Below are 26,340 nucleotides of genomic sequence, written 5' to 3' on the forward strand. Positions count from 1 at the left end.
AGTAATGACATAATAATTTTTTTTTCCATTTCTGGTTGAGAGTACGTCGTGTGCATTCTGGCTGCCACTTCTCACTGGAGCTTATTTTATTTTATTTTATTTTCTCTCCTTTTTTATTTTTACTTTTTTTCCTGTGTGTTTGTGTAGTTTGATGTTTATTTGAGTGTTTTAGCCTGCCGGTTGTGGTGTAGCTCTGGACCCAGTTTTGGGCATCGGTCCCTTCCAGGCCTTGGTTCGCCGTGGGTGATGCCTGCACTCCTAGCTATGGACTGCAGTGAGCTCGTTGCTCATTTTAACATCATGGTTGTCCAGTGCTCTGTGCTTTAATGCTTGGCGTGATGTTCCGAGCGATGTTGCTCAGTGGCGTCGTGGTGGCTGTGCAGGCGGTTTGGGACACACCAGCGCTCTGTGTGGCAGTGCTTCTGTGCTCGCTTTGTAGATCCATAGCGTGGTGTTCGAGCGATGTTGCTTGCGGCGTCATGGTGGCTATGCTGGCGGTGTGGGACTTGTTTTCGTGCACCTATTGGTGGGACTGTGGCTGCGACATCACTGGAATTACATCCTGACCCCTATTTGGTGGACTTTTTAAATGTTTTTAAATTTTTTTCCTGTCTATTATTGTAAAGCGTCCTTGAGTTTTGAGAAAGGCGCTATATAAACTGAACCTATTATTATAATCAATGAGATTTCAATCTTTGGACCGGGGATGCATCCAAGTCAGCAATTGGGCTGTTGGTAGAAGGTATTTGTGATACAAAGATCAAACTCTCTACATAAGGAGAGAAGGTGTAGGCCACCCTCGTTCATTTTTCCCACACCGTGATGACCCAGTACTCCTTCCCATGAATTATTGTCAGAGCCAACACAAGCATTAAAGTCCCCCATGAGGATAAGCTTATCCCTATGTTGGACAGAGGAGATGATGTCATGCAACTGCTGATAGAAGCTGTCCTTGTCCTGCTCAGAGCTGTCCAAGGTTGGAGCATAGCATCTGATTAGCGTGGCGGAAGTGTTGTGATCTAAAGCAATGTTAAGAGTCATTATATGGTCCGAGATGGCTTTAGGCAGAGATGGAAGTGACCTAGCAATTTCTGTCTGAATAGCAAAACGAACACCAGATTAGCGTGGCTCATTTTCACTTTTTCGAGACCAAAAGAACACATAGCCACCTTTAACATCTTCTAGTTGGAAAATGCCTGCAAGACGGGTCTCACTGAAAGCCGCAAAGTCGATGTTGTATTTCTTTAGTTCTATAGACACCAGGGCTGTTTTATGTTCTGGTGCAGCGTCGATGTCCTGGAGAGTTTGTACATTCCAAGATCAGAGATCTGTTTTGTTTCTTAGTATTTCGACTGCATACTGGGTAACCAGACAGCTGCAGTGGGCTGTCAGGTTTTTTGCAAGCAAGCAATGTTTAGGGCTCCTTCTGTAGCCCCCTCAACAAGCAAAAGCAATGCTGCATCTAAAAAGACCTGCTTTGTCACCCACTGGAGGACACAGACAGCACAATTGCTCACGAGTTTGTGCACGAACAGCTATCACCCAGCGGGCCGCCACTGTGTAGGATCCAGCTAGAGGCGACCAGTAATACCCTTTACCTGCCCCCGTCACCTTCACTCTATCGCCAGTGGACTTTTTTCAATCGCCAGTGGACTTTTTTTCAATTGGACTACGTGGAACTGAAGATGTTGATAGATGTAGATTGATGTTAATGATGTTGTCAGAAAACCCATGCATTTGATTTGTTTTAAGTGGTGAAGGCTTGTGTAGCACCAGCCACACTTTTTGGAATCTGTTGCAACACAAAATCGGTGCAAAATTGCCACAGAGTTTACAAACAACAGTCCTCATGTTTTATTGTCACGGAGTTTGACCTCTCCGGTTTTGCTGCTGTTTCCCAACACAGTACAATGCCTTTCAACAGACCATACCCAAAAACAGCAGGGCTTTTGATGTTGTGAGTGTGCCATCTCACATCTATTGAAGGTTGGTGGTGGCTTGGGAGCACCTGCGATGAACTTTGCTCAGGTCAGTGAAGACCCCCACACCATAAAAAAAAAAATCTCCTTCTCACCCCCGGCGGGGGGGTGGTATCCATGTCATCCTCAAGCTCAGGTCCTCTACCAGAGGCCTGGGAGTTTGAGGGTTCTGCACAGTATCTTCAATGTTCCTAGGACTGCGCTCTTCTGGACTGAGGCTTCAGATGTTTTTCCTGGGATTTGCTGGAGCCACTCTCCCAGTTTGGGGGTTACTGCCCCAAGTGCCCCCACTACCATGGGGACCACGCAACCCTTGACCTTCCACATCCGTTCCAGCTGCTCTTTCAACCCTTGATACTTCTCAAGTTTCTCATGTTCCTTCTTCCTGATGTTGGCGTCAGCTGGGATTGCCACATCTATCACCACCACCCTCTTCTGCTCTTTGTCCACCACCACTATGTCCGGTTGGTTAGCCAGGATCTGTTTGTCAGTCTGGAAGCTGAAGTCCCACAGAACCTTGGCCCTGTTGTTCTCAGCCACCTTCTGTGGTATGGCCCATTGGGACTTGGGTACTTCTATTCCATACTGGTTGCAGATGTTCCTGTATACTATCCCAGCCACTTGGTTGTGCCTCTCCATGTACGCTGATCCAGCTAGCATCTTACACCCTGCTACTATGTGCTGGACTGTTTCAGGGGCTTCTTTGCACAGTCTGTATCTTGGGTCTGATCTACTCTGGTAGATCCTGGCCTCTATGGCTCTTGTGCTTATGGCCTGTTCTTGTGCTGCCATGATTAGTGCCTCTGTGCTGTCTGTCAGTCCTGCATTATCCAGCCACTGGTAGGATTTCTTGATATCAGCCACTTCCTCTATCTGATGGTGGTACATGCCATGTAGGGGTTTGTCCCTCCAGGTTGTCTGTTCCTCCTCCTCCTCTGCACTCTCATCAGGGTTCTGCTGCCTGAGACATTCACTTAGCAGTTCATCCTTTGGGGCCATCTTTCTGATGTATTCTCGGATTTTCGATATTTCATCCTGGACCGTGGTCTTGATGCTCACTAGCCCTCGGCCTCCCTCTTTCCGCTTAGTGTATAGTCTCAGGGTGCTGGACTTGGGGTGGAACCCTCCATGCATGGTGAGGAGCTTTCTAGTCTTGATATCTGTGGCTTCTATCTCCTCCTTTGGCCAGTTTATGATACCAGCGGGGTATCTGATGACTGGTAGTGCATACATGTTGATGGCTCAGACCTTGTTCTTACCATTCAGCTGACTTTTCAGGACCTGCCTTACTCTCTGGAGGTATTTGGCTGTGGTTGACTTCCTTGTGGCCTCTTCATGGTTTCCATTAGCCTGTGGGATGCCAAGGTACTTGTAGCTGTCTTGGATATCACCTATGTTGCCCTCTGGTAGGTCAATCCCCTCAGTCCGGATCATCTTGCCTCTCTTTGAGACCATCCGGCCACACTTGTCCAATCCGAATGACATCCCTATGTCATCGCTGTAGATCCGGGTGGTGTGGATCAGCGAGTCTATTTCTCACTCGTTCCTGGCATACAGCTTGATGTCATCCATGTAGAGCAGATGGCTGATTGTTGCCCCACTATGGAATCAGTACCCGTAGCCGCTCTTCGTGATGATCCGACTGAGGGGGTTCAGGCCTATGCAGAACAGCAGTGGTGATAGCACATCTCCTTGGTATATGCCGCACTTGATGTTGACTTGGGCAATGGGTTTTGAGTTGGCCTCTAGGGTTGTCTTCCACATTTCCATTGAGTTCTGGATGAAGGTCCTTAGGTTCCTGTTGATCTTATACAGTTCCAGACATTCCAGTATCCATGTGTGTGGCATTGAGTCGTAGGCTTTCTTGTAGTCAATCCAGGCAGTGCACAGGTTGGTCTGTCTCTTTTTACAGTCTCGGGCGACTGTTCTATCAACCAGTAGCTGGTGCTTGGCTCCTCTGGTGTTACTGCCAATTCCTTTCTGTGCCTCGCTCATGTATTGAGCCACATGCTTACTCATTTTTGCCGCAATGATGCCTGACAGGGCCTTCCATGTTGTGCAGAGACAGGTAATTGGCCAGTAGTTGGATGGGATGGGTCCCTTCTGGGGGTCCTTCATGATTAGGACTGTCCTGCCTTGGGTTAGCCATTCTGGGTGGGTCCCATCCCTCAGCAGCTGGTTCATCTGTGCTGCTAGGCATTCATGGAGTGCAGTTAGCTTCTTCAGCCAGTACGTATGGAGTACGTATCATATCGGGGCCTGGTGCTGTCCAGCTCTTCATCTTTGACACTCTTTCTTGGACGTCTGCCATTGAGATGGTTACTAGTTCTTGTTCTGGGAGGTTGCTGTGGTCAGCTCTTAGGTCCACTAACCATTGGGCATCGGTGTTGTGTGATGCCTTTCTCCCCCATATGTCTTTCCAGTATTTTTCCACCTCAGCTCTTGGTGGGTCTGACCGGTTGTTGTTCCTCTGCCACTGAGAGTACACCTTGGTTCAGTGGAGAACAGCTTGTTTATTCTCCTGGCCTCTCCCTCCTTGGTGTATCTCTTCAACCGGGTGGCCAGAGCTGTTAGTCGCTGTTTGGCAGTTTTGAGTGCCTCTGGTATGGAGAGTGAGTTGTACTTCCTGGGTGCCCCTTTATTCACCATGTTCCCTTTCTGTAGTTCAGCTAGCTGGCTAACTCCGTGCTGCCTTTATCTTGGCCTCTAATCGTCTCTTCCATGGTGGATACTGTTTGTTATGTCCCGAGCCCACCTTGTGTCCAAGCATCTCCATGATTACTGTTGCTGTACTGTGTATCAGCTTGTTAGTCTCAGTGATGGTTCTTGTGGAGATTGTCTTCAGAGCAGCATTCACATCTACTAGTAGATCTTCTGAAGGTACTTGGCAACTCAGCTTCGGTATTCGTCGGGGGCTCCAGGTTTCCAGTTGGGTCATGATCTTCCTTCTCAGGTCAGCAGCTCTTGTGTTGAGGCTGTTAGCTGTTGGGGCTTGCCGTAGCATCATTGTTGTATTTCATTAATCTCTAGTTGTGATAGTAGATTTCGCTTACAGATGTTGGAACACTGGGCTAATAGCTGTTTCTTTGTTAGCCTTGATTGTGGGTTTTGAAGTATCCAATGGTCCCACATTCGCTGCATGTATCCCCTCTCTCTGGGATAGTAGCATTCCAGCAAATCCGTATTTTCTGTCCTCGTCCATCGATGTCTTGTTCCAGTAGCCCATTTCTCATCAGTTTGCCATGGTTCCCTAGCAACTGACGCAGACCTTGTTGACCCGGGCGACATCTGAGCCGGTATGACTCTATCAGTTATGTCTTCACTCATTCCTGCGGTAGGCTGATATATCATGAGGGGTCTTGCCTAAGGACCCTTACTGGATGATGTTTTGCCCCGACCGGGATTCAAACCCCGATCTCCCCATGTCGTAGTCAGTGAGCATTACTGCTGTACTATCCAGCTGATATATATATATATATATTCTTTCTGCCCTGTGACGACCTGGTGACTTGTCCAGGGTGTACCCCGCCTTTCGCCCTTTGTCAGCTGGGATAGGCTCCAGCTTGCCTGCGACCCTGTAGAATAGGATAAAGCGGTTAGAGATAATGAGATGAGATATATTCTTTCTATATAAGTAAATTCCATTTTCTGTCACCGTCCAGTTATAAAAGGCATTTTACTGCATGTTGTAGAGTGTGTGTGTGTGTGTGTGTGTGTGTGTGTGTGTGTGTGTGTGTGTGTGTGTGAGACCAATATTTTGATTTGATATGATGTAAAAATACATTCACCTGTACAGTATGTAATTTACTATAATTCAGTTGGTCAAAGTATAGGATCTCTCATTAAGTACTTATTGTTTCCTAATAAATCTGACAAGCAGTAAAAGAGCTTCTTTGTGTGTGTGTGTGGGGGGGGATTATGGAAAGATTGGTGTAATTATGTTTTTAAGGGGAGGAGGGATACAATATCGGTATTAGAAGTGACCAGCATCTGTCTGCATTACAAACACTTTAATAAAGCATTGAGATCTGTTAATCTGACAAGAGATTATAGAAGGAGAATCAGCCACTAAATCCAATGACTCGTCTTATAATCCTACTCAAAACAAGACCCATGCACATGTCCAATACACACAATATGCACTAATTTAGAGCCACGTGTAAAGAAGAGTTGAAGCACTGTGAGCAAAATGCAGACTGTGAGTGAGTTGCTGTCTTTACTGAAAACCTTGATTGATGTTAACATAACTTAATCTAGAGGTGACTGTAATTCAAATAAGCATGTATATATCAAGTTAATGCACAGCTTAGAGAAAGAGAAAAAGTATTGTGTGGCTGTCTGTGCTACTGTGAGTATGTATTACCAAGGTACATTATCAAGAGCACCATGGAACATTGTGATCATTTCCATTTTCACTCAGCTGTCCACAACTTTTAACTTTGCATGATATAGAAAGTAAAAACACACTCTCTCTTACTGACCTGGGCTAACCTGTCCTAAATGTGTCCTCACTGGATCATGTCCCCAGTTGTCATGGTTGAGAGTCAGAGGTCATGTTTATATTAAGGAGGTGAATCTAAGGTCACATTTAGGATGAAGGGGATTTGAGGGATGAGATATGACTGTAAGACAGGTGAAAATTAATATACTGTATGTATAGGAGGGGTGTGAGTGATTAGTTTTGCACTTTAGTGTTCAAAATGGGAGACAAATTTGAAAAAAAAATGTCTATAAACTTCATAAAAATAAAATCTTGGAACACTATCAGCTACCAGAACAGCTTTGTCTATTATGTCATCAGTAATCATCCACATTTGGGCAGCACAGTCATGTAGTGGTTAGCACTGTTGCCTCACAGCAAAAAGGTTCTGGGTTTGAGCTCAGTGGCTGATGGGGACCTTTCTGTGTGGAGTTTGTATGTTCTCCCTGTATCTGTGTTGGTTTCCTCCAGGTGCTCCGGTCTCCCCCAGAGTACAAAGACATGCAGTTAGGCTAACTGGCTACACTAAACTGTCCATTGATCAAGCTTGGAGAGGGATGGGCTCTGCCAAGTTTAAATGCTCTCGACACACCAATGAGGGACTGTTAAAATGTCACTAGTGGTGCCACTGCTGGCTATGCGATGAAGAAGAAGAATCATCCACATTTGTTATACTTCTTTGTTCATTTATGCAGCCTTTTTTTCTCTTTGTCATAAATCTGCCTATAAAATGATGCTCTTATACATTGTCTGTACCACAAAGTTCCATTGTTACCTCTGCCAACTTTGCTGGAGGAGGTTATGTTTTCATCTGTTTGTTTGTTTGTTCCCAACATAACTCAAAAAGTACTGAACGGATTTTGATGAAATTTGAAAGAACCATGGGCCATGAGCCAAAGAAGAATTGATTAGATTTTGATATAAATCCAGCTATGTATGTGGATCCAGGGTTTTTTGGTCTTTTCCCAACATAACTCAAAAAGTAGTGAACTGACTTTGATGAAATTTTGAGGAAAGGTGGGCCATGGGCCAAGAAAAAATTGATTAGATTTTGATGCAAATTCGGATATGTACATAAACATCATAAACATCTGAATATTCTAATACATGTCTTGGCAGAGGTATACACCCTCCCAAGTGCCCTACTAGTTTTACTGTTGAAATTGTCTCATGCATTTTTCAATGACCAAAAACATCTGGCATTCATAAACACAACCAAGACCAACTAACTGAGAATTCAAGAAGCAAAAAATTTACAATGTCATTAATTAATTAATTAATTAATTAATTAATTAATTAATTAATTCAAGAAGCAAAAAATTTACAATGTCATTGGTATTAATTAATTAATTAATTAATTAATTAATTAATTAATTAATTAATATCAATGACATTGTAAATTTTTTGCTTCTTGAATTCTCAGTTAGTTGGTCTTGGTTGTGTTTATGAATGCCAGATGTTTTTGGTCATTGAAAAATGCATGAGACAATTTCAACAGTAAAACTAGTAGGGCACTTGGGAGGGTGTATACCTCTGCCTCAATTAATCAATCAATCAATCTTCAGAAGCTGCTTTATCCAGTGTCATGGTGGATCCGGAACCAGTCCCAGGAACACTGTGCACAAGGTTGGATAATGTTTTAACACTGTGTTGGTTTCAGTTTTTCCTCTAGAACATTCTCTGTTTGGTTGGTTAAGGCTCTGGGTTACTGATCAGAAGGTCAGTGGTTTAAGTCCAAGCATGGCCAAGCAGCCACTGTTGGGTCCTTGGTTAAGGGCCCTTAACCCTCTCTGCTCTGGCTGACCCTGTGCTCTGACTTCAGGTTCCTAACTCACTGGGATATGTGAAGAAATGAATTTCACTGTGCTGTAATGTATACACTCATGGCCACTTTATTAGGAACACCCATAAACCTGCTGATTTATGCAGTTTTCTAATCAGCCAATCCCTTGACAGTAGCACAATGCATAAAATAACACAGATACAAATCAAGAGCTTCAGTTAATGTTCACTTCAAACGTCAGAATGGGAAAAATTGTGATCTCTGTGACTTTCACTGTGGCATGGGTGTTGGTGCCAGATGGACTGGTTTGAGTATTTCAGAAACTGTTGATCTCCTGGGGGTTTTCACACACAACAGTCTCTAGAATTTACACAGAATTATGTGGAAAACAAAAAAACATTAAGTGAGCGACAGTTCTGTGGATGTAAATGACTTGTTGATAAGAGAGGTCAGAGGAAAATGGCCAGATTGGTTCGAGCTGCCAGGAAGGCCATAGCAACTCATAGCAACTCTTAGCATGCAACAGCAGAAGACCACATGGGCTTCCACTCCTGTCAGCCAAGAACGGGAATCTTAGAATCAAGAACAAGTTCTTATTAAAGTTGCCGTTGAGTATATGTGACAAATAAAAACTGCTTCTGCTGAATGAATGTCTATAAAGATGTATATGTGTGTAAGGGATTGCCCCTGACTCTTTAGAACTGCATTTATATCCTAAGTCAGATTTAGTCACATTATATTAACACACTGATTCCTTAACAAGTCATTATTAGGATCCTCAGATTAGTTGGCTTAGCCCTGGACGGTCATTAAAAAGTGCTCAGTCGGCACTTTGTGCAGCAGTAAAAGATCCATAATTACACAGCCATTCTCTCTCTCTCTCTCTCTCTCTCTCTCTCTCTCTCTCTCTCTCTCTCAACTGTGAATGTCTGAACTGGAGACAACTAGACAAGGGGTTCTGAGATTACACCAGGGCCATCCATGGATGGGAGCTCAAGAGAGCAAAATTGGCCATGCTTTCAGGGAAGGGGGAGTGGCAAACTGTCTCCCCCCCCATCAATCACAGTGACAGTAACTAATCATGGGTGTCTGTGACCTCATGCATATGGAGGATGGTGTTGTCTTTTGAGCATGCTATGCTGCCCCTGATGTTGCCTGAGCAGCAGTTTGAAAAATATGCGGTCAGCTGGCTTTATGTTCCTCAGAGGAAGCACGCGATAGCCTTCACCCTCTCTGGTCGATAGCTGTTGTGTGATATTGGAGGACTGTTTGGTGGGTGGGAATTGGGCATGACTAATTTAGGAATAAAAATGGTGTTCTTGTTCTAGTGTTAGCGTTGGCAATTTTTGTAGTATAAAAGGAATAAAACACTTCAGATGTGCTCTTGTTGGTGTGGCAACCCAAGTCTTCGGTGACGGCGAAGTGTGAATGTAAGTGTGAATTTTACTAGATAATTAGGGAATGGCAAGTGTAAGGAGGGTGAATGGTGAATTTGCTGCAGGCTGTACAGGAGGCAGAGAGGTTGCAGGCGGGGGCTGGCTACGCCACAGTCTTTCAGTGATCCGGAGGCTTGGAGAGTGGGGTTGTTCGCCTCCATTATTAAGGCACCGATTATGCTGCTCCAGGTGTGTGTGATTAGCAGGCCCTGCCCCGTGGCCATGCTGTTTCTGGCTGTCCAAAACAATGGTGCTGAAGTACCACTATTTCTTCAGCACCACAGGAGCAGTTGTGTGAGGAGCGGTGCACTGCTTGGGTGGCGGTTTCCTGTGGATGCTGTCACATTGGTTGGTAACAGTAATTCTTCGTGATTTATGTTCCTGCTTCTGAGTCATGTTTTATTCCTTACTTCCAGGATGTTTTTGTGTATTAGATTACGAAGATAATTGATTTTACAGAACATGCAACATCACTGTACTAGTTTGCTTCCTAAACCTGTCAGGTTCACTAAATATGTCACGTGCGCGCGCACACACACACACACACACACACACACACACACACACACACAAACACACACACACGTGTAAAGAAGCCACAAGGTGGCAGCAACCACACAAGCACCTGTCTGTACGCTTAACTATCATCTCCCCATCTGACTGTCTGTCATCCCACATATGAACATTTCAGGACCATAACCACTGCAGTCAAAGTTCCATCTATTTATGTGTGCTTACACACTGTTGCCATGACAACCCACCATGGAAGGCGGGCACTAGCCAGGTTCTAAGAGTGGAGTAATGGAATATGGAATGTGTGTGTTTATTTACAGGGACACACACACACACACACAATTGTCTGTGTCCACTTTGACTAACTTAAATGTTTAAATTGCAAATGAAATGATGTGATGTGCTTTTCCACAATGATTCATTTTCCACAAAGATTATTGAACAAATATAATTAAAAGATGAAAAGTACTGAGAGAGAGGGAGAGCATGAACATGGCAACAATTGAACAAATATATGGCTTTGGGAGGAATAAAAGAATTGGGGAGCATGACAGAGAGAGAGAGAGAGAGAGAGAGAGAGAGAGAGAGAGAGAGGTGGGGCTAGGGGGAGAGGGATTTACATCTGAGAGGAGGGGGCAATGATACAGTCAGTTACAAAGTGGCACACGCATGCTCACCCACCCCCTCACTCCCCCTTCCGTCACCCCCTCCCACACAGACAGACAGACAGACAGACAGACACACACACGAGACATCAGTCAGAGACACTCAGGAGGCATCAGTCAGTCCGTCAGACACTAATGAGGAATGAAACAAATCAAATGGATCCCTGTTTGCCTCTCTGTATATGACCCACGGTAAGAACAACAACAAACTTGTTCAATTAAAAACTCTATACTTTTCTGTCATGTTCTATCTTCCTCCATGCCTCTGTGAACTCCTGAACTCCTCTTGGGATCAACTTTTTTTTTGTCATTTCTCTCAATAATTTAGGTCTCTTTTCCATTTCCTTGAGCCTTCAGATCCGTTCTGTGGGCCTGTGATGTTTTATCCTCTGACCCACTTCATTTTTAGGCAACAAAAGGCAATTGATTTTATGAGCTCGATCTAGAATGGTCTAGAATGATGAATTCAAAAACATGTCAGGAAGGCTTTGAGAAGGTTTACAATATTCTGCTGGAATGAAATGAAATTGACTTATTTAATATCAGAATGTATAATACCTTACCTTAGATATATACAGTACACACAATAGGCTATTTCTTATAGTTTTGTTATCCAAATAGGAAAAAAGGTCACTCCAGGAAAAAGTAAAGCGTTGTTAGGTCACTGAAGAATCTTTTCAGTCAGACATTGCTAGGCCTTCTTAGATTTGGAAGTATCCAATAAATCTTCATAAACTGTATGACATGTTCTATGCGGGTTTTATTTTTTTGTTTTTGTTTTTTTTTGCAATGATATTGAATGATGCGATTCAGTATTATTTCTTTATATTTTTTCCCATCAGATAATCAGGAATAATGACTCTTACATTATCTAACCATTGTTTTCTGAAACACAATTAATAATGATAATAATAATAATAATAATAATAATAATAATAATAATAATAGACTAATAGAATGCTAAAACAATAATCTGTCCCATTACAGGCACAAGGATAGAATAACTCTAATAAAGCTTCATCCAGGAGTAACACCATAAAGATAGCATTTGCTACCATTTAGCTACGGTAGACATCATACAATCGAGACCGCTGTGACAATTACAGAAGTGTTGCATGCCAAAGTAAAGATCAGAATTAGACTTTAGATGTATAAACTTCATCAACATCATGGAAATTAAAGCAATGTCCAGAAATGCATTACTATTTATTCTAATTTATGTTTAGATAAAGTTCAGAGGTCTTTTTTTTTGTCTTAATTCAGTCAACCTCATACTAGGGATTAGATTTAAACCTTTCTTCCCAGTAATCTGAAGATTTATTCCTTCTGACATGGATTGGATTGGAATACTCATCAGTTATTCATTCTGATTGGCTTCTGGCATGTTCAGATTTATACATTATCAGCCGCCTCTGATATCAGAAACATGTGGATGCAGTTCACTATACAACACGAGACAGATAGACGTGTTGCTATATATAGTATTTTCTGTGTACAAAGGTTTTGAAATTAATGGACAGACTTACTGTACAAGCATATGATGCTTACAACATGCAGGACTTATGAGTAATTTATAGACTCATATTTATAATAAGTGGCCAAACTTATTTAACACACCAGTGAAAGGTTCATATCGATTACCAGCAAATCCTTACCCCATAAAGATACAGGATGCTGATATTGTATTATAATGTTTATGTTCAATGAACTTTAGCTATTAGCATATTCCAAATAAATTCTGCATTAAGGCCAGAGCTTTGTTACCACATACAATGCCTATCAGTCTGGCATAAATGAGGCACTAGCATGAATAGAGAACCATGCACAGTGCATCTATAGTGGATGGGCCATTACTGTCATGCTGCTTTTGACCTCTTGACCCCAGGCTTAGAGATGTTATCGTTACTTCAGTTCCTGCTGCCATATTATGACAAAAACTTCTAGAGAAAATTTTGCCAGATTTGATACAACCCTGATTCCAAAAAAGTTGGGACAAAGTACAAATTGGAAATAAAAATGGAATGCAATGATGTGGAAGTTTCAAAATTCCATATTTTATTCAGAATAGAACATAGATGACATATCAAATGTTTAAACTGAGAAAATATATCATTTAAAGAGAAAAATTAGGTGATTTTAAATTTCATGACAACAACACATCTCAAAAAAAAGTTGGGACAAGGCCATGTTTACCACTGTGAGACATCCCCTTTTCTCTTTACAACAGTCTGTAAACGTCTGGGGACTGAGGAGACAAGTTGCTCAAGTTTAGGGATAGGAATGTTAACCCATTCTTGTCTAATGTAGGATTCTAGTTGCTCAACTGTCTTAGGTCTTTTTTTGTCGTATCTTCTGTTTTATGATGCACCAAATGTTTTCTATGGGTGAAAGATCTGGACTGCAGGCTGGCCAGTTCAGTACCCAGACCCTTCTTCTATGCAGCCATGATGCTGTAATTGATGCAGTATGTGGTTTGGCATTGTCATGTTGGAAAATGCAAGGTCTTCCCTGAAAGAGACGTCATCTGGATGGGAGCATATGTTGCTCTAGAACCTGGATAGACCTTTCAGCATTGATGGTGTCTTTCCAGATGTGCAAGCTGCCCATGCGACACGCACTAATGCAACCCCATACCATCAGAGATGCAGGCTTCTGAACTGAGTGTTGATAACAACTTGGGTCATCCTTCTCCTCTTTAGTCCGAATGACACGGCGTCCCTGATTTCCATAAAGAACTTCAAATTTTGATTCGTCTGACCACAGAACAGTTTTCTACTTTGCCACAGTTCATTTAAATGAGCCTTGGCCCAGAGAAGATGTCTGCGCTTCTGGATCATGTTTAGATATGGCTTCTTCTTTGAACTATAGAGTTTTAGCTGGCGACGGCAGATGGCACAGTGAATTGTGTTCACAGATAATGTTCTCTGGAAATATTTCTGAGCCCATTTTGTGATTTCCAATACAGAAGCATGCCTGTATGTGATGCAGTGCCGTCTAAGGGCCCGAAGATCACGGGCACCCAGTATGGTTTTCCGGCCTTGACCCTTACGCACAGAGATTCTTCCAGATTCTCTGAGTCTTTTGATGATATTATGCACTGTAGATGATGATATGTTCAAACTCTTTGCAATTTTATACTGTCGAACTCCTTTCTGATATTGCTCCACTATTTGTCGGCGCAGAATTAGGGAGATTGGTGATCCTCTTCCCATCTTTACTTCTGAGAGCCGCTGCCACTCCAAGATGCTCTTTTTATACCCAGTCATGTTAATGACCTATTGCCAATTGACCTAATGAGTTGCAATTTGGTCCTCCAGCTGTTCCTTTTTTGTACCTTTAACTTTTCTAGCCTCTTATTGCCCCTGTCCCAACTTTTTTTAGATGTGTTGCTGTCATGAAATTTCAAATGAGGCAATATTTGGCATGAAATTTCAAAATATCTCACTTTCGACATTTGATATGTTGTCTATGTTCTATTGTGAATACAATATCAGTTTTTGAGATTTGTAAATTATTGCATTCTGTTTTTATTTACAATTTGCACTTTGTCCCAACTTTTTTGGAATCGGGGTTGTACAACAGCTGGAGGGTGTATACTGCTGAAAAGAAACTAAGCAGAACTATCCTAACTTTAACATGGGGAAGCCATGGCTTAATTGTTATTGAAGCAGCTTTAGGACCAAAAGGTTGCCGGTTTGATTCCATGGACCAGCAGGAATGGCTTGATCATGGCACCTAACCCCCAACTGCTCCCCAGGCTGCTCTGGGTATATTGTACATTGCTCTGGATAAGAGCATCTGCTAAATACCATTAATGTAACCAGATTCAGCAACCAGATTCCTTCATATTTCCACACAGGAAATATGAAGGACTAAAGCCTCGATTAGTTTATTACCATGGTCATGCCTGGATGCTTAGTGTTCACAGGTATCCTTAAAGCTGACAAATATAAATATTTAGTGGTGTGGCAATAAAAGTTGAATGTTTTTATTTTATTTTGGTGCAATGTGTTCATTCGAATTTTGGTCAAATTTTACATAATGCTTCTTCAGTACCATTATATAATCACCAGTGAAACAATCCTACACTTTCAGAATAGAAAGAAAGAAAGAAGTTTACCCTCAAAGACCAAAACAATTGTTTAGGGTTCTAGAATTAACAGGGTTTTTTTTTAAGTGTATATGTTTTTTTTAATTGCTTTGTGTTTCCCTTAGTGAAGTTCATGTTCTCCCAATGTTTGCATAGGTTTCCTCTGAGTTCTCCAGTTTCCTCCCACAGTCCAAAACTATGCAGGTAGACAGACTGGCTACACTAAATTGCCCGTAGGTGTGAATGTACTGTATGTGTGCATGGTACCCTCCCATGGATTGGAGTCCCATCTTGGGAGAATTCCTCCAGCTTATGCCCAGTGTTCTCAGGACAGTCTCTGGATCTACCATATCATGACCTTCATCAAGATAATACAATTACAGAAGAATAACTGGATGATGATATCTGGTCCAATATTGTCTCATCTCATCTCATTATCTCTAGCTGCTTTATCCTTCTACAGGGTCGCAGGCAAGCTGGAGCCTATCCCAGCTGACTACGGGCGAAAGGCGGGGTACACCCTGGACAAGTCACCAGGTCATCACAGGGCTGACACATAGACACAGACAACCATTCACACTCACATTCACACCTATGGTCAATTTAGGCCAAGTTTACATTAGACCGTATCTGTCTCGTTTTCTTCGCGGATGCACTGTCCATTTACATTAAAACGCCTGGAAACACCAGGAAACGGGAATCCGCCAGGGTCCACGTATTCAATCCAGATCGTGTCTGGTCCGGTGCTGTGTAAACATTGAGAATACGCGGATACGCGAATATGCTGTGCTGAGCTCTAGCTGGCGTCGTCATTGGACAACATCACTGTGACATCCACCTTCCTGATTCGCTGGCGTTGGTCATGTGACGCGACTGCTGAAAAACGGCACGGACTTCCGCCTTGTATCACCTTTCATTAAAGAGTATAAAAGTATGAAAATACTGCAAATACTGATGCAAATACTGCCCATTGTGTAGTTATGATTGTCTTTAGGCTTGCCATCCTTCCACTTGCAAGTGGTAAGTGATGCGCATGCCCGATATGCACTGGGATCACACACACAGCGGCTCAGTCCCGAATCACTGCTCGTGCTCGTGCGCTCTGTGAGCTGCGCAGGGCCGGAGTGCACACCCTCCAGAGGGCACTCACTGTTCAGGGCGGAGTGATTTGGAGTGCAGGATGCCTGCGGAGCCCGAGCGTATCCGTGTATTGGCGTTGCTGTGTGCACGCGAATCGTGTATTGGCGTTGCTGTGTGCACGCTAATCGTTTTAAAAACGTTAATCTGATGATCCACTGATACGGTCTAATGTAAACCCCACTTTAGAGTCACCAGTTAACCTAACCTGCATGTCCTTGGACTATGGGGGAAACCGGAGCACCCGGAGGAAACCCACGCGGACACGGGGAGAACATGCAAACTCTGCACAGAAAGGCCCTCGCCGGCCACGGGGCTCAAACCCAGACCTTCTTGCTGTGAGGCGACAGCGCTAACCACTACACCACCGTGCCGGCCATCCAATATTGTATGGTTCTGTATTAGTTTCATATGGTTGCACAAGTGAAGCAACCATATATGATCTACACAATGTTAACACTCATTCAATATGGTGCCATACTTAGATAATAGCACTGACTATAACAAATAGTATGTAAATAATATCACTTTGTCACTTTGTGTTGTTGTAGTTTTGGAAACAATACCATGCTGACTATTTCTATGTCCATTTCTAACAGGATGAAGAGGTGACACTGAAGGTCTTCTGTACAAGGAGGCACTAAAGCCTCAATGCAAGACTCATTAAAGCATACTCCACCTGGTTTTGTCCAATCAGGGCTCTAAATAAGAAGAATCACTGGTGAGCCCAACCAGGTCATTGGACCACTAACTGAATCTCACTCCGAGAGTGAAAGGAGCGACACTCAATACACCTTAGGAAACTTGTTACACCACAAACTCTCAGGTTGGCTATGTCATCACCTTCTATCCCTCTTCCCCCATTGCCCCCCAGCCCCCTGGCCATGGAGTACCTAAATGACTTTGATCTGCTCAAATTTGAGGCAAAGGCTGACTCTCCTCCCCCTCCTCCACCATGCTCATATCCAAAAGATGTCCAACAACAGCAGGACTCCTCATCATCCCCCTATGTGGTTCAACCTCCTCCAGATTCCAGCCTCAGTTCTAGCCCCTACACTTCTCTACCTCCCTCGCCAACTCTCAGTGATGCTCATCCGCTTCCATCTGTCTCTTCTTCCTCCTCCTCTTCGATATCCATCCCTCTCTCTATCTCTGCCAGCTATGTCTCTGGATTAAGTTCCACCTCACAAGGGAATCTGGATTGCAGCCCTGCACCTGGTGTCCCAGGCCAGTGTCCAAACCCCACGTCTTTGGAAGATCTGTTCTGGCTGGCAGCAATCCAGCAGCAATTTGGAGGGGATGCTTCTCTCCTAGAGGCCTTAGGAGGAACAACAGAGAGAGGTGACAGAGACAGGGGGATCGTTGGGGGATTTCTAGGATGTGAAGATGCAGTGGAGGTGCTACTCAACTCGGCTGCCGCTGCTGTGAGCTCACAGGTGCAGTCTGTGTATTTGTGTGTTAGTAGGTGTTCTCTGGTAGGTGGTAGGTGTGTGGGGGTGGATGGCCAATGGCTTGCATGTATTTTTCTGAGGGCTGAGAGAGAGAGAGAGAGAGAGAAGTGCTGAGTGTGAGATGAACTAGAGAGTTATGCATTTGTATAACTTGGTGTTTGAAATTTAAAATTGGTGGCACACCAAAATCTCGACTGATATCTCTTACTCCTTTTGCTCCACCCATCATTCCTTCTCTCATTCCCTTTCTCAGTTCCCAGTTCTGTCTCAGAGCTCTGGGAGCAGTAATCTGGGAGACTCAAGCAGTGAGAGTGGAGGTGATGTCAAAGCTTCGGAACTGTGTCACCGTCCTCTCGTTTTTGTTTCCTCTGGCCCTCCATCTCTCCACAATGGCAATCCAGCCCAAGGCACGTACCAACAGCCTTTAAGTCCTTCATCCCGCCTTCATCATCCGCAGCATCATCATCCTCATCATCACCATCACCCGCATCATCTCATTAACAATCATCACACTCACCATCATCATCAGCTCCAAGCTAGCCAGGTAAAGATGAAGATGGGCAAAGCTTATGCCAATGTGCAGAACTGTTTTATTGCCTGGTTGTATCTAGAGAGAAAAAAGAGGCCCCTAGTTTACTGTTGCCATGAATTCAGGTAATGAAAGCTTCTGGATTCACCCCTTGTGAGAACCAAGTTAATTTCTGTTTGAAATGTGAACTCTATCCACTTGTATGAATAATTTCCACATTTCTAAAGATTATATTGCTTGTGCTTGTGTTAAACTTTTGAGAAAATGTGTACTTGCCATGATTAAAAACAAAACAAAACAAAACAAAACATGAATTGGTGTCAGTGTAAAGATACTGGAATTTAATAGTCATGTGTTGCAAGACTTAACCAAGCAAGAAAATCAGAATCTGCACCACAAGTGATGCTCCAAGGACTTTTCAGTGAGGTGGCCAGACAAGGTGACTGGAAACTGATATCAACAAGCAAGCTAGCTACAGTGGTGCTTGAAAGTTTGTGAACCCTTTAGAATTTTCTAGATTTCTGCATAAATATGACCTAAAACATCATCAGATTTTCACACAAGTCCTAAAAGTAGATAAAAAGAACCCAGTTAAACAAATGAGACAAAAATATTATACTTGGTCATTTATTTATTGAGGAAAATGATCCAATATTACATATCTATGAGTGGCAAAAGTATGTGAACCTTTGCTTTCAGTATCTGGTGTGATCCCCTTGTGCAGCAATAACTGCAACTAAATGTTTCCGGTAACTGTTGATCAGTCCTGCACACCGGCTTGGAGGAATTTTAGCCCATTCCTCCATACAGGACAGCTTCAACTCTGGGATGTTGGTGGGTTTCCTCACATGCACTGCTTGCTTCAGGTCCTTCCACAACATTTCCATTGGATTAAGGTCAGGATTTTGACTTGGCCATTCCAAAACATTAACTTTATTCTTCTTTAACCATTCTTTGGTAGAATGACTTGTGTGCTTTGGGTCGTTGTCTTGCTGCATGACCCACCTTTTCTTGAGATTCAGTTCATGGGCAGATGTCCTGACATTTTCCTTTAGAATTCGCTGATATAATTCAGAATTCATTGTTCCATTCATGATGGCAAGCCGTCCTGGCCCAGATGCAGCAAAACAGGCCCAAACCACGATACTACCACCACCATGTTTCACAGATGGGATAAGGTTCTTATGCTGGAATGCAGTGTTTTCCTTTCTCCAAACATAACGCTTCTCATTTAAACCAAAATGTTCTATTTTGGTCTCATCTGTCCACAAAACATTTTTTCCAATAGCCTTCTGGCTTGTCCACGTGATCTTTAGCAAACTGCAGATGAGCAGCAGTGTTCTTTTTGGAAAGCAGTGGCTTTCTCCTTGCAACCCTGCCATGCATACCATTGTTGTTCAGTCTTCTCCTGATGGTTGGACTCATGAACATTAACATTAGCCAATGTGAGCGAGGCCTTCAGTTGCTTAGGAGTTACCCTGGGGTCCTTTGTGACTTCGCTGACTATTACACGCCTTGCTCTTGGAGTGATCTTTTTTGGTTGACCACTCCTGGGGAGGGTAACAATGATCTTGAATTTCCTCCATTTGGACACAATCTGTCTGACTATGGATTGGTGGAGTCCAAACTCTTTAGAGATGGTTTTGTAACCTTTCCCAGCCTGATGAGCATCAAAAACGCTTTTTCTGAGGTCCTCAGAAATCTCCTTTGTTCGTGCCATGATACACTTCCATAAACATGTATTGTGAAGATCAGACTTTGATAGATCCCTGTTCTTTAAATAAAACAGGGTGCCCACTTACACCTGATTGTCATCCCATTGACTGAAAACACCTGACTCTAATTTCACCTTCAAATTAACTGCTAATCCTAGAGGTTCACATACTTTTGTCACTCACAGATATGTAATATTGGATCATTTTCCTCAATAAATAAATGACCAAATATAATATTTTTGTCTCATTTGTTTAACTGGGTTCTCTTTATCTATCTTTAGGACTTGTGGGAAAATCTGATGATGTTTTAGGTCATATTTATGCAGAAATATAGAAAATTCTAAAGGGTTCACAAACTTTCAAGTACCACTGTATCTAGCTATATGACCAAGTTATATACTGTATGCATACTGTTGCAGTTTACATCAAAGTTGGCCAAATTTAATTAATGTTCTCCATATCCATTTACTGGGAACAGTTTAAGAACTGTGGTAGTCCCTTGATGCTGGTATTGGTAAGAGTTAGCTGCATATTATTTGATGGGGGGGGGGGGGTAATTTTTTTTTTAGGTTTCATTATGTTCAGCTGTATTTACAATATGGTCTGTTCAGAGATGTGTAAGGATGAATGTGGAACAGGTCTCTGAGATTAGCATAATATCTGCTATTATTGTTTTGTAATCCTGATCACTGTCACTTGCACTCAGTCAGACAGATTATAGATTATGCACACACACACGCCTGTTTGCATGCTTGTGACATGGCTCACGACATAATGAATGTATGCGCGAGAAGCATACACATACACGCCTCATGGCATCATGTCACATTACACTATATAAACATTACCTCTGGTACTAATTATTATTATTTTTAATCTTACACACCTTATCACCAGACATGTCATGACACTATTTATACAGTTTATACAATGTTTGACTTGTGTGCATGGCTCTACATAACATGTCATTTAACACTGGTGAAGGTTTCTATAAGGATTATTTAATATTTATAGAAAGAGTCTCCAGTTTCAGCTTTGTAACAGGCAGAAAATTTTCCAACATGAGTATGTCTTAAGGGCAGAGGATGGTGTGTGTTGCAGTTTCTCTGTAACCTGACAAGCCACAGGGTTTTTATTTGTCTTATTAACTTTGAGAGAAAAATGTGAGGTCTGGTGAGATGCGCTTTTAATGTCTATAACATATATAACTGATGAAAGGAAATTTGTCTTGGGTTAAAAGAATTGACACATCAATAATTAAATAGTTAAACAATTTGTAAGTCTAAAATGATTGTTGTATTAGAAAAATAAACCCCTTTGGACTGTATTGTTATGGGAAACCTATCAACTTCCATCTCATGTCAGGCCACATCACACCAACACCATGTTGATTATTTTACCAGCATTTCCATGTTGTGTCTTATTTCTAACTTACTGCATTATCCTCTTTCTTATTTCCTTTAGTCTGGATTGGATGAGCGTTTTTCAGATGAGCAGCTCGTTAGTCTGTCTGTGCGTGAGTTGAACAGGCACTTGCGTGGTGTGAGTAAAGATGAGGTGGTGCGTCTGAAGCAAAAACGTCGCACGCTGAAGAACCGAGGCTATGCTCAGTCCTGCCGTTACAAACGACTGCAGCACAGGCATGCACTTGAGTCTGAGAAACACATCCTCACACAGCAGGTACACACACACAAAATATATTATGTTCCAAGGCATTTACAAAAGCCATACAAGCACAATGTTTACATTTTACTATGCATATTGAAAATAAGCACGGACATTTGTGATGACACTAAACTGTTTGAGTACATGCTGGAAGAGCACTCTAACTAGAGGCCATTTGTAACCTATTCACTATCCAGTTCATATTTCAAAATCTACATACAGTAAATGTGCCTCTAATAGTCTGCAGCTGCCAGCTGAATGTAATCGTGAATGCCAAGAGTTTTCCTCTTACATAAGTGTTTTTCAAATGAACTCTCTGCATCCGTCTCTTTGTCCCCCTCCCTCACTTGCTCCATTTTCATCTTTGGACATCTCTTTTTGTATCTCTCCCTAATACATTCTCCCTTATCCGTATCTCTTTCCCTGCCTCCACTGTTCTCACTCGCTCTCTCCCTCCCCATCCTTTTTTCTCACTATGCTCCTTCCTGTCCTTGTCTCACTCTTTCTATTCTTCTATCTCAATATCTTCATTTCTCTCTTTTGAACCTACTTCCTCCATGCTTTCCATTCCTTTATTTATCTTTCTGGCCTTTTTTACTCCCTTGCATTTAAGGTTAAGGTTTTTTTTTTTATTTGTCATTTCAACCATATACAGTTGGTACAGTACACAGTCAAAACGAAACAACATTTCTCCAGGACCATGGTCCTACATTAAACAATCAGCATTTGCTGATTTTGCATCTCTTTTTTCTCTTTCTATCTTCAATTATCATTTCTTTCCCTTTGTCTTGGTCTCTCTCTCTCTCTCTCTCTCTCTCTCTCTCTCTCTCTCTCTCTCTCATCAGTTTCTTCTCCAAAATCTTGTAAATCTCTTGTTGCCTTCTTGCATCTTTCTTTCCTTCTCTTCTTCTCCCTCTCTTCCTTCCTTGCTTGCTTGCTCATAAATTGTTTCTCTCAATATCCTCTTTGTCATTCCCTCATCTTTCTTTCTTGTTTTTTAACTCTCTCTCTCTCTCTCTCTCTCTCTCTCTCTCTCTCTCTCTCTCTCTCTCTCTCTCCAATTCTTCCTCCATCTTTCTCCACTCCTACTCTCACCATTACCCCTCTCTAGCTGGAGCAGCTGCAGTGCGAGCTGTCCCGTGTGTTGAGAGAGCGAGACGCCTACAAAGCTCGTTACGAGAAGCTTGTTAACTCCAACGAGGCCCCGCCCACTCAAACCAACAACCCACCTTCTCCTTCCACAGACTATTTCCTCTGAAAGGAAAGCAAGACACCAAACTGACAAACTGAAAGAAGAGAAACGAGCTACTTCACCGGGCCATCTAAGCTATCAGAAAATATTGCAAGAAGCCAGGGGAGACTCAAGAAAGTGCTCAACTGTGGCATAAGCTATTTAACCAAAGCCAGCTGAATTTGAGTGATAAAATCAGGGTTTTGCATGATAAAGCCCAGGAGAATCACTTTGTAAGGAATTCACTTGCTGCTGGACAGTGGTTTTGGTTTGATCACTGTGAAGTTCACATGAATAGTAAAGGCTTTACAGTTTTTCGTTTGCTTTCTCAAATCTTTCCTGCTTAAGTGTAAATTTGGGGAAAGCAAAAAGCAAGAGATCTTTATTGTAATTATAGATATCAGATATCCTCCTCAGATACAGAGCTGAGTGTCTGACTTCATGAGTTTTTCCATGTGTCAGAGCTCTGAACTGACTGAATAAGGTCATTTTCATACTTATAATTGTAACTTAGGTTTCAAAATTATAATTGCTGCTATATAACCAGTCACTCCTTCACTCATTATTTTTTCCCCATGGTTTACTGTGTGGACTGTTTTTATATAGAGCAGTACGTGGAGAAACAGTAAAGACTTACAAATTGCCTAACAAACTGAACCAACAACAACAGCAAAAGGATTAAAATCAATTTTCTGTATTAAATACATAATTTAAAGCACTACGTGTTGAGTTAACCTTTTTTCTTTTAACCACACCAGTATCCATACATATAGCAAGTAAAATTTGAGCTCATACCTCTTTGCATTGTGGTTCTTTTTGTGGAAATAGTGTGTACACTGGATTTACAGTGCACTACGGGTACTAATATACTGTATACAGTGAACAGGGGAAACTATAGTTACTCATTACCTCCGCCAACATTGTTGAAGGAGGTTATGTTTTCACTACTGTTTGTTTGTTTGTTTGTTTGTTTGTTTGTTTGCCTGTTCCCAACATAACTCAAAAAATAGTGAACAGATTTTGATGGAATTGTGAGGAAAGATGAACCATGGGCCAAGGAACAATTGATCACATTTTGATGAAAAATCTGGATATGTATGTGGATCTAGGATCCAGATATGTATGCAGATCCAGGATTTTTTTTTATTGTTCCTAGCATAACTCAAAAAGTAGAGAATGGATTTTGATGAAATTTTGAGGAAAGATGGGCATTGGGCCAAGGAACAACATATTAGATTTTGATGCAGCTGCAGATATGTATGTGGATCCAGGATATTTATTTATTTATTTATTTATTTATTTATTTATTTTGCCTGTTCCCAATGTAACTCAAAAAGCAGTGAACAGAGTTTGATGAAATTTGGAGGAAAGGTGGATGATGGGTCAAGGAACAATTGATTAGATTTTAATGCAAATCTGCTCATGTAGCTTGGTGTAGGTATGCACTCTACTGACTGCTATTCAAGTTTCATCTGTTTAAATTATATGTATAAATGACAGACTGGATGAGACTTTGGAAAATTAATTGAAAAAAAAACAGTGGTAGTCACTGTTACACAGGAGGAAATTTTATTTCATTTTTTCCCTTGCATTGTTTGTTTCCACTTGTCCACTTAGAGAGATGGGTCACTGCAAATCAATGCAAAGTTCTTCTGACCTTTGTTCTGTGATGAAGCATGTCTACAGTATCTTGATGGGAGTGGACTATTCCTGGATGATTGAGGATGAAATTACATGAGGCACATTATATGTGATGGTCTTAATCATCATCAGATCTCAACCCAAGTAAGCACCTATAAGGTGTTAGACAGCACTCTATATCACCATCATCAAAACAAATATCTTTTGGAAGAAAGTTGTTCACCAATACAGTGTCCATTGCAAAATTGAAACAAAAAATGTTTCAATATTTCTGACAGGAGTGAAACTTCATCTGCCTTAAGGTTTGGTGCTATATATTCTGACATGCTTTTGTACTCACCATGATTGTAAAAAGTGGTTATTTTAGTTACTGTAGACTCAGTCTGGACATTCTCCTTGGATCTTTCTTATTAACAAGGCATTTCTGCCCCACAGAACTGATGCTCACTGCAGTTGGGGTTGCAGGAATGTTCTTTAGAGACTGTCATACAACCAGCAATTTCTCATCAATTGTTTCTGAAATACTTATACCAACCCCTCAACCCACAACCATACCACAGTCAACCACTGAGATCACATTTTCTCCAATGCTTGCGCTTATGATTAGCAGATCATATAAATAATTATATTAAACATGAATTATGTATCTCATCTCCAGTTTTCACATTTGAACAGCTTCCCTGAAATTTAGACCAAAAATTGTTAGCTTGCTTCTTCAGTTTTTCGACCAAAGCTGCAGCAACCAATTCTTGGATACTGGACTATATTTGGTGTGTGTGTGTGTGTGTGTGTGTGTGTGTATATATATATATATATATATATATATATATATATATATATATATATATATATATATATATATATATATATTTTTTTTTTTTTTTTTTGCAGAAGTATTCCATGCAGTGTTACAATCTGATTGACAACAAAGGCTCATTTATAGAAAAATAAATGGGGAAAAAAAAAACATATGTTCAATGTTCAACACTATATTTATCACAAAATATTCAGGTGAAAACATGTTACCATGTTGGAGAAATAGACATAATGTAATCAAGAAATAATTTCCAACTGCTTTTATTATGAGAATTTGTCTATGCTTACTGTAGGAAATGGATCATGGGGTTTTGAGTGATTGTCAGTGAATAAAAAAAATACCATGTTTAACAATCCTGAACTGATTTCAAAGAAACTTAAACGTCAGAAATCACAGACCTGGACGCCCCCCCCCTTTTAACAACTAAGGCTTGGTACAGTGGTACATGAGCACAATTCTTTATACATAACAAATCATCTGAGGAACTTTACTTTAGACTTTTCTTTTTGGATCAATAATTAAAAAATATTGATTCTGCTAATTCATTAATTTACAGTCTTTATTATTATTATTATTATTATTATTATTATTATTATTATTATTATTATTATTATTATTATCATCTGATCATCATTTTCATTTGCTGGTTTCTCTTTTTATTGTGTGCTTTATTTATTTCATAGGTGAAGTACTACAATGTTGGTTTATGCTGTAGTGGTGATATAAAGAGTATTTGAACATTGCTCTATGACTGAAATAAATTCTGAGTGCAGAACACATTTCTGTTTGAACACTTAAAAATATGACATATTAAATGTGTTTTAAATAAAACAATTTTAAGTACATTTAGCTTCCTGCAGATTTAATCATTCTCATTACTGTTCTTAAAAGTTTTCCATCACCCCAACTGCAATCTCTCTCTCTCTCTCTCTCTCTCTCTCTCTCTCTCTCTCTCTCTAAAACTAAGGCCAGAGCAGGATGACCTCACTCTCAGCCCTCCCTCCTTGTTCTCTCTCGCGCTCTTTCTCTCTCTACATTGGCGTGGGGATTAGGAGGATAATAGACCTCGGTCAGCTCACTGCCGGAGCGCTTTGGAAAAGGCAGGGGGCCTTTGTGGTGAGGACATATGCAGTGTTACAGGAACACACACACATACAGCTAGAAGCCAGAACAAATTCCAAATGCACAATTGGCATACAGATAGGTAT

General features: G+C 41.5%; 1 protein-coding gene across 1 annotated transcript; it reads left to right on the forward strand.

The window, feature by feature from the left end:
- The first annotated feature begins 16,916 nt into the window (after positions 1–16,916).
- nrl (neural retina leucine zipper) lies at positions 16,917–22,701 on the forward strand. Its single transcript, XM_060902547.1, has 4 exons — positions 16,917–17,519; positions 17,788–18,078; positions 21,243–21,458; positions 22,555–22,701. Exons 1-4 carry the CDS (start codon positions 16,917–16,919, stop codon positions 22,699–22,701), a joined length of 1,257 nt encoding a protein of 418 aa, XP_060758530.1.
- The last annotated feature ends 3,639 nt before the right edge of the window (positions 22,702–26,340 follow it).

The sequence above is a fragment of the Neoarius graeffei genome, chromosome 2, assembly GCF_027579695.1.
Source record: "Neoarius graeffei isolate fNeoGra1 chromosome 2, fNeoGra1.pri, whole genome shotgun sequence".
Taxonomy (NCBI): Eukaryota; Metazoa; Chordata; class Actinopteri; order Siluriformes; family Ariidae; genus Neoarius; species Neoarius graeffei.

Excerpts from the sequence above, each read along its gene's own strand:
- nrl (XM_060902547.1), top strand. The coding sequence starts at position 16,917 with ATGTCATCACCTTCTATCCCTCTTCCCCCATTGCCCCCCAGCCCCCTG. Across the intron at positions 17,520-17,787 it reads CCGCTGCTGTGAGCTCACAG|TTCCCAGTTCTGTCTCAGAG; the intron begins GTGCAGTCTGTG and ends TCCCTTTCTCAG. Across the intron at positions 21,459-22,554 it reads AACACATCCTCACACAGCAG|CTGGAGCAGCTGCAGTGCGA; the intron begins GTACACACACAC and ends ACCCCTCTCTAG.